At 32.5% G+C, this 8,804-nt stretch overlaps 2 protein-coding genes across 3 annotated transcripts; one reads left to right on the top strand and one right to left on the bottom strand.

Moving 5' to 3' along the window:
- Window positions 1-218: 218 nt before the first annotated feature.
- Window positions 219-3,928, bottom strand: Hrd3 (HMG-coA reductase degradation 3). Of its 2 annotated transcripts, none has more exons than XM_065515501.1 (8): window positions 3,799-3,928; window positions 3,101-3,559; window positions 2,801-3,024; window positions 2,208-2,729; window positions 1,972-2,146; window positions 1,768-1,916; window positions 1,154-1,693; window positions 219-1,084 (listed from the first exon to the last, which is right to left on the bottom strand). In XM_065515501.1, exons 2-8 carry the CDS (start codon window positions 3,540-3,542, stop codon window positions 641-643), a joined length of 2,496 nt encoding a protein of 831 aa, XP_065371573.1. In that variant the 5' UTR covers window positions 3,543-3,559; window positions 3,799-3,928; the 3' UTR covers window positions 219-640. The 2 variants fall into 2 exon arrangements, with proteins under 2 accessions (XP_065371573.1, XP_065371574.1); XM_065515502.1 differs by lacking the exon at window positions 3,799-3,928 and adding an exon at window positions 3,653-3,786.
- Window positions 3,929-5,101: 1,173 nt separating this feature from the next.
- Window positions 5,102-7,587, top strand: RanBP3 (ran-binding protein 3). Its single transcript, XM_065515503.1, has 5 exons — window positions 5,102-5,255; window positions 5,444-5,973; window positions 6,041-6,316; window positions 6,375-6,524; window positions 6,591-7,587. Exons 1-5 carry the CDS (start codon window positions 5,240-5,242, stop codon window positions 6,969-6,971), a joined length of 1,353 nt encoding a protein of 450 aa, XP_065371575.1. The 5' UTR covers window positions 5,102-5,239; the 3' UTR covers window positions 6,972-7,587.
- Window positions 7,588-8,804: the final 1,217 nt, after the last annotated feature.

Genomic DNA, 8,804 nt, shown 5'->3' with positions numbered 1-8,804 from the left:
AGTCATAAACATAGACAATATGGATATCTAATGACAAACATTTCAGATACTTTTCCAACGACGTACAATATAAGACCATACAAATTCACATCTATAAAACACCATACAAATTCATGTCAAAATCGGAAAAAAAAACATTTATAAACTCGAATTTTTCAGCAAAATTTTTTTCACATATTTTTTTATCAAAGAATTCTTTTGAGATAAACTAAATGGTATATGGTTTTAGGATTTTATGTCTTCATTTAACTTAGATTTTATTTAAAAAAATAATATTAAATTTTCATTACTTATACTCTTATAATGGTTAAAATTAATATACAATAGTATCAATATGCATATTATAAAATTTAAGATTATAAAATGAAAAAAACATAAGGAAAAGAAAAAACGAAAATATAGATAGATCATATGTACAGACAACATACACAAAAATTCTAAGATCAAATAGAGAGGAAGGAAAGGTGTAGGTTATAGTAAGGGATAGGGTTTTAATATTTTTTTTGTGTTTTTAAGGTGACATATACTAAAGGTTAAACAACATTGATAAATTTAAATACATTTTAATTTGGTATTTAGAAAGTATAGTATTTGTTAATATACAGTATGAATTTATAAGAATTAAATTAATTAATGTTTACTATTCAGTGGGATCAGCGATTGAATTTGAAGCAGCTGAAGGTATTACTGACGCTGATCCAGAAGTCGCAGTTGTTGAAGTTTGTGATGTAGGCGATGATGATGCTGTAGTCGTCTTTGATGTGGATGGTGTATCATTGTTAGAGTCTTCAGTAGTTTCTGTTTTAGTATTAGTTGTAATTGTAGAGGATTGTGCCGATTCTGTGTTATTTAAGTCATTTTCTGCCACTGTTGCTGTCGCATTTTCATTGTTTAAAGGTTCAACTACGGCATTTTCTTCTTGCTGCTGTTGGAGGATATTTTCTTGAATCTGTTGCCGTTGGTTTTCTAAAGTACGTCTTGTGTACGTTATGAAACCCAACAGTAGAGTCAATATCGTAATCATATATAAATCCCAATTAGCGGCAATATTTTCATCCAAATAAAAAATAAATTTGTAGGGTGACTGTAATTGAGTTTAATTTTTAAAATATATATTAATTTAGTTTAGAACTAAAAAAAACAAATTTCTTACCTCTTTAATCGACTCAATTTTAGCCAACAATTGCAACTTTAACAAAGCTATAGCAACTGGCACTTTAGCATCGGCATTTGTCACAGCCGCCAAATCATACTGACGTTTCGCTAAATGCCAATCTTTTTTCATGCCCAAACCTTTCTCGTGCATGTAGCCCAAATTGAACATGGCTTGAGCATTATATTGCTGCTCTGAGGCCTTACGATATAAAGCAGCAGCCATTTCAAAATCTATATTTGTACCCCAGCCGTAATAGTAATAATCACCTAATTTCACTTGGGCCGCTGAGTAACCCTGAGCTGCTGCGCGTTTCCAATAGTAAAATGCTCTTATTAATTCTTCATTACGATCATGAAAGATGGTAACATCGCCACGATCCAAAAGATAGGCTGCATTACTTTGAGCCACTTCGTAGCCTACTTCAGCCAGCAGGGCGTATTTTATAAAAGCTTCATCGATATTATTATTTTTATAGTTGGTGTAGGCTTTCATTAGATATGAACTCCAACTACCACGTTCAGCCACATTTTTGAAAAACTAAAACCAAAATGAGACATTAGTTTCCTCAAAAAAAAACAAAAAAAATGATATGTAACTTGCTGTACTCCTACCTCTACAGCAGCTGCACAGGAACGCAATATGCCAATGCCATAGGCATGCATAATACCCAAGTTATAGTAAGCCAAAACATGACCAGACTGAGAGGCCAGATTGAAATATTTCAAGGCCAATTTATAATCAGTTTTAACGCCATTACCAGCTGTAAATTATTATAATTAAACAAATATCCCAAAAATTACTCAAGAAAAACTTACTGAAATACATCATTCCCAATTGTAATTGGCCATCAACCCAGCCTTGATCAGCCGCCATAGTGAAATAGTTTAGAGCCTTCAAGGGATCTTTGGGGACACCATACCCTTTCAAGTACATCAAACCCAATCCACTTTGTCCCACAGGATCACCCAAGTTAGCAGCTTTAGCAAAATACTTTAGAAAAAGTAATAAACTTCGGCAAATATAATTTATTATTACAAAAAACAACTCGTACCTTAAACGCAGTTTCATTATCCGCTTTTATATGTTCACTGCCCTCTAAATAGAGTTTTCCCAAAAATGCATAACCAATGGCATTGCCAGCATTTGCTGCCAATGTAAAATATTCCAACGCTTTCTGATGATCCTGCTTAATTGCCTTGCCACCCTGATAGTAGAGCTGCCCTAGTCCCACTTGTGACTGCACATCGCCTTTATCAGCCAACAATTGATAGTAGTCAACAATTTCCGTTTCTTGACTTCCTGGATTTTCCGATTCATCTAAAAGTCTAACACGGTGTACCAAAGGCCCGCTAGAAAATTTTACATTTGCAGCGACTTTTGTTGCTACTTTTTTGTAGTATGATAAGGATTTTTCACAGCTGGCTGGGACATTAATACCAAAAGAATAGCGATATCCCAAAGCCATCTGAGCTAATGATTCACCCTCTAGAGCGGCCAGAGTTAGATGAATTAAAGCCAATGGTTGACTTACATTTTTACCTCCCACACCCACAGAGTACAGAAAAGCCAGACCCTAAAAAGAAAGAAAGAAGTAGAAATGACATATTTTCAATATATGAATATCTGAATTTGAATTTCACAAACCAAATGTGCATCGGATAAACCTTCTTTGGCCAATTCGTCAAACTCTGTGGCTGCATAACTGAAATCAAACTCCATATCTTGATCCAAAACACGTATCCAAGCCAAAGCCGCACGAGCTTTACTATTTTTCATTTCCGCAGCTTTGCGCAGTAATGTACGAGCTACCCGTTTATCGGAACTTTGGCCGTTAAATATTTCCATGCCTTTTTCAAACATACTTTGAGCTATAAATATAATATTTAATAAAATTTGACTAGCAGGTATTTTTTTTTTTTTTTTTTTTGAAAACATTTATAAAACCTTCAATTTGTTCAGGTGTTGGATCGACCACTTCGATGGGTTCTTTTTTCGCTTCAATCGTTTCGATTTGTTCTTGTAGCTTTTTGCGCACAACCTCTTCATTCCACAATCGCTCAAAGATGGCAAATTGTAAAAGTTTATTTTTACCTTCACCACCTTCAGCCGGTTGCATGGTAGACGCAATTTGTGCCGCCGTCTTGGCTGCTGTCATTTGGTCATCTATATACTTGGACGCCTTACGTTGATTATTAGGCGCTTCATTGGAATCTTCGCCGGTCGCATCCGTATTACTCTCCTCGTGCGAAGTCGGCTTAGTTGAGGTGTCCGTCGTATCCAAAATATCTTTTATTTCGCCACTAGTCACTTGAGGCCCTAGTAAATCTGCCACCACAAACTGCATAAGCAGTAAAAATGCAACGCCCGCAATTAAAGTAAATTTCATATTGCTCGTATTTTATTCTACCAATATGAAAATAAAACATGAAAATTTTAAATACACGTTATCAAATAATCCGATAAAACAAGACAATTTGTAAAAATAGTTTTATTCACTTAAAATTTCCAGTGCTTTCGAATTTTATTTGTTTCCTTTTGATGGTTTTTATCTCGGTACTTCGACGACTGACGTGTGTTTCTGTGGCCCAGCACGTCAATATGATTTATTGTGTGTCGAATGGACTGCCGTAGTGGTTTCTTACCTGTTCTTTAAAATTAAATGTTGATGTTTTTACTATGAAACATTATTTTTAATTGTTTTTGACTACATACAATGTTTTCCTTTCCAATCTTTATTATTTTCTTGGGTTTTCACACGTAAGATGATACATAGTAGCTTTATTGTGGCTTAATTTAATTTGTTATTTTAAATTAGCATTAAAATCAAATAATACCCTTATTTACAACACTGTGTTTGTTTACAAATAATATACACAAGAAAATAACACAATTGTAAACAAGTGTTAGTGTTGTCAAAAGTATGTAACGGGACTTTTAGTTCGATTGCAATGTTTAGTTTAGTGAAAAGTAATACGCATATTTAAAAATATTAAGAAATAAAAATCTACGTATAAACTATATGTGTTGATAGTGAATAATAATTGTGTTATTATATCGAATTGGAAATATTTCGTTATAAATAAATGAGATCTATTCAAAAAATATTCGTTAAGCAAAAGTAAGTGCTATATAATTTTACATAAATCGAGTTCATGACAACAGCTTGTATTTTAATAGTTAAATTTTGACATAGAGCAACTGTTTTTATCAAAGCCGGTGATCAATACACCCCAGAGTAAATACGAATGATATAGACAGAGAAAAAAAATATAATATAAACTGTTCCTGAAATCTTGATTTGTTCCGAATGTCAATGTATGGCTAATTTCGATTCTTACAATCAACGTCTAATTGTATATTCTATCTTTTGTCAGGTGAGTAGTTACTGTTAATGTAATTTGCGGGATCATGGTCAAGTAGGAATCGCTTCTCAACATATTTAGTAATATAGTTTCTGGACACTTAAAACTTATTTGTGCTTCATTTAATTCAATAATACATACATATTTAAAAAAAAAAAATTACACCGATGTTGTTGTAAAAGTTGTCGGAAGTTTTCTTGGGAAAAGCTCGCAGTTGGTAAAGCTTTCGTTGAGTTGGCAATCTTTAGTTGTTATGGGTCGAGAAAACTTAAAAGACATGAATATTCTTAAATGAATAGTATATCAATGTTTGGCTAATGTAATCCTGCATATATATTTAAAAGTTTTTCTGCATTTTATTGTAAATAATTTCACCACCGTTGCATCTTTGCGCTTTTTATGATTTTTAATAATTCTAGTTATGTTAGTGTTTGGAGACACATTCATAAATCAAACAAGAATATAATTGGAATATTTTATAGTTTATTAAATATAAAGATATGGTAACTCTAGTTATAGAATTGATAGAAGAAAAGGAACGTGAATAAAATTATTTTGATTTCTTTATGTACTGACATTCTGCATACGCTAACCTCGAACATCCACTCAACTATTAATTTTCAATCAATTTTGCAATTTAGTTCGATAAAAAAACAATACAAAAAAGAAGTAAACTAACCTCCGTAAAAATAAAATTAATTTAAAGGAAAAACCTCACAATATGTCCGAAAACAATGGTAAGTACATTAAATAAAGTAGACAATCATTCCAATTAGAAAAACTAAAGTGAAAGAGTGTAGAAATAAAGTCTGCAGGCGGGTCTCATCAAAACTATGAGAAACAGGATAAAACAAAACAAAGATAACATTTTGGTGGTAGAAACAATTGGAAAGGATTATTTTACAGTTTGTTTATAACGTTACAGATAATTCAAACGAATCGAACAGCATGGGGAGTGATTCCATACTACAGAGTTCTCGTCTAACTGGTGGCGGTAGTGTTGGTGGTAATCCAGTATTAAGAGCCGGTGTATTGCGTCCATCGGTGTTAGGGCCGTCTAGACTGGGGTCGGCCTTAACAAATAACAGCACAACAAATAATGTGACGTCATCTAGTGATGCAAGTGACGGTGTCAGTGCTGGTGCGGCAACAGCATCAACAGTTGCTGTTGGGGATAGTGTTGAAAAGAAATCTAATGAAAAAACTGGCAACCCGTTCTTAAAAGATCATAAAGACGCCGAAGACGATGAACAAGAAAATTCTGACTCAGCTGCCAAGGGAAACGATAATGGTGAGAACAACGATGAATCTGATGAACGTCCGGATCCCTTGTCATTGTTACGTAAAAATGGTATGGAACGTTCTAATCTTTTTGCCGCAGCCAAAAGTTCTATACCTTTGGTTGAGAAATCAGGTTTTGTTTTCGGACAAAATGTCCATGAACGAGTTGTGGGTGTAAGTATAAAAATGATAAAGCACTAATTTAATACTGAAGGTTTCTTAAACATTCTGTTGATTTTAGGAAAATTTAAAATCCGATGCAACCACCGCCGATAATACTGAATCTTCAACTTCGACATCAGGGGAAGGCCTGTTGTTTTCTAATGTTGTACAAAATGCTGCGGCCGCAGCAAAATCATCAGAAGGTTGTGACTCCGCATCGGGCAAAGATGCCAATATCGAGGTTAAAAGCCTTACCGAGGTGGCACGAGAATATGAAGAAAGTCGCGCTCAAAAACGTAAATACGAAGAAGTTGAAACATTTACTGGCGAAGAAAATGAAGTCAATATTGTCGATGTAAGTTAGTTTTGTTTTTATATATCATTCATAAAGTCTAATTATTTTGTTCTTTCAGTTGAATTGTAAGTTATTTGCTTTCGTTAACAGCAACTGGGAGGAACGTGGTCGTGGCAGTCTCCGTCTCAATGATTCTAAAATTGAGCACGAATGTTCTCGTTTGGTGTTTAGAACAGCGGGAAATTTGCGTTTGTTGCTTAATACCAAGGTAAGAAAATGAGTAATTTATTTTTAAAACTAAAACTCATCATTGTAAATAAACTTCATGCTTAAGGTTTGGGCTGGCATGGTTGTTGAACGTCCTAGCCAAAAATCGTTGCGTTTAACTGCCATGGACAATACGGGTAAAATTAAAATATTCTTGGTCATGGCTCGTCCCGTCGAAATCAATCAATTGCACAACGCTCTAGTGGAACGTATTGATAAACGTAAAATCTCTCATCCCGATGAATTGTTATGTGCTGCCAGTAACAATAGCGGGGAACATAATACCGAAGACATAAAAAATGGCTCGGCTAAACACTTGGCCGAAGAAGCTGCCGCTGTAGCTGAACCCGACCATGATGATTCCACTGAACCCAGTCCCAAGAAAACCATACTCTCCGTTGACGAAACATCATTAAATGTACAACAACAGGAAGCATCAGAAAATTAATAAACGAAACAACAAACAATTAAATTACAATCATTTTATATTTACAAGTATTTACATCATAATTTTCCATTAAGTGTAATTATAATTTTCTTCATACGTTCTCTGTTTCTCTAATTCATTATTTTCTTATTATTATTTTCATTTTATGAAATACTGTAATGATTTAGAAAACTAAAACCTAAAGAAAATTGTTTTACCCACTAATTGAAAATGATAATCAAAAATGATATATTTTTTCGTTTAAAAAATAGAAGTATAAAAAATAAAGAATAGCAAATGGTTTGTTGCTATTTTCCACTTCTTAATATTTGGAAATTAATTGCAAACTGAATTTCATAATTTTCCAAACAAAAAACAACATTTTGATGTTTTATTCAAAATTATAATTATGAATTATTATTAACACATTTTTAATGGAATTATGGAAATTATAGTTCTCTTTTTTATAGCACACTACATACATAGGTCAGTCATATACAAATGAAAAACGAATTGTATCATCTTTAAAATTAATAAATATAAAAATAAATAAAGTTTAAAATGTAAAACAAAATATTATTTTTTAAATAAAAATATAACGAATTTTTGCGCATTGTGTTCCTTATGATACTTAAAATCATTGTTTTATTTTTTCAGGTCTATGAAATTTTATATTTATCAAAGGTTTTATACAAAATCTATTCATCAGTTTAATATTTTTATTCAAACAAGTTTGCATTCGGCAAGCTGATTGAAATCGGTCCACTAATTATTCCTCCCAGAATATCGTAGTTCAAATAAGTTTTATGTAAGAAGAAATCACACTACTAATTTGTGTAGGGAAATTTTCACTGGTTAATTTTTATCTTACTATTCTTTAACATTTGTATATTACTCTTTATAAACCAATTCGATTATCGTAATTTTGTTATTTAATATTATCGCATTCGATATCGAGCAATAAATTTAGTACATTTTATTATACAGGCCTGTTCTGAAATCCACGTGATTTCAAATAACTAAACGTTTTTGAATCACACGTGTGATTTGTGCCTGTTTGGTGTGATTTTAAAATCCGAAATCAAAAGAAAATATTGTTCAAAAAAAATATTGTTGCAGTTTATGCTTTAATATTTCTAAATCTACATAAAAAACCATTAAATTGCTGACTGTTTTCAATATAACTTAAGTGCCCTGGAGACGATCAAATAAACACATAAAGCACATAGTTGTGTGCGTGCAGTCGTTCTTTTTCGGCTACACGTACGCGTTGTCGGCAATGATTGATGAACATCAAAAAGTTTTGATTTTTTTATTTGACGACTCATTATTTGATCGTCTCCTGTTGTGATTGTGAATCAAATTTCATTTGCTTTGTGTTTATCGTTCACGGATGAAACAAAATATTCATATTATGTGTTTTACGTCTCTGATTAACTAAAAAAAAAACATCAGTTTCTTCGAAATTTTTGGTAATAATGGAAAAGTGCGTCCAAATACAAATGGTGATTGACGTATTTATTTGTACGTCTCCTTTAAAGCTTCAAGCTTACGACACTCACACATATGCACTAATTGACGGGCTTATTTGATCGTCTCCAGGGCACTTTAAGAAAATAAATTAGTTTTGATTTTGAATAATTATGTTATATACATAAATTAATTATATTTTTCGTCAATTGAATTACTGTATTGTCCAAGAGCTAAATCAGAAATAGAAAATCACAAAAAAATCACAGCAGAAGAAATTTGTTACAAATTTTCTTGCAAAGTGTTTACAAAAATATGCAAGTGATTTGAAATCGACAGCCATTTAGCTGAACGTTTTAAAATCACAAAATTATGTACACTGAA

This window comes from Calliphora vicina, chromosome 1 (assembly GCF_958450345.1).
Source record: "Calliphora vicina chromosome 1, idCalVici1.1, whole genome shotgun sequence".
NCBI lineage: Eukaryota > Metazoa > Arthropoda > Insecta > Diptera > Calliphoridae > Calliphora > Calliphora vicina.
This window is presented reverse-complemented; position numbering and strand designations above follow the sequence as displayed.

Coding starts and splice junctions, on each gene's coding strand:
- Hrd3 (XM_065515501.1), bottom strand. CDS start 3,542: ATGAAATTTACTTTAATTGCGGGCGTTGCATTTTTACTGCTTATGCAG. Junction 3,025..3,100: donor AACACCTGAACAAATTGAAG/GTTTTATAAATG, acceptor TTATATTTATAG/CTCAAAGTATGTTTGAAAAA. Junction 2,147..2,207: donor ATAATGAAACTGCGTTTAAG/GTACGAGTTGTT, acceptor CTTTTTCTAAAG/TATTTTGCTAAAGCTGCTAA.
- RanBP3 (XM_065515503.1), top strand. Junction 5,974..6,040: donor TCCATGAACGAGTTGTGGGT/GTAAGTATAAAA, acceptor TGTTGATTTTAG/GAAAATTTAAAATCCGATGC. Junction 6,525..6,590: donor GTTTGTTGCTTAATACCAAG/GTAAGAAAATGA, acceptor TTCATGCTTAAG/GTTTGGGCTGGCATGGTTGT.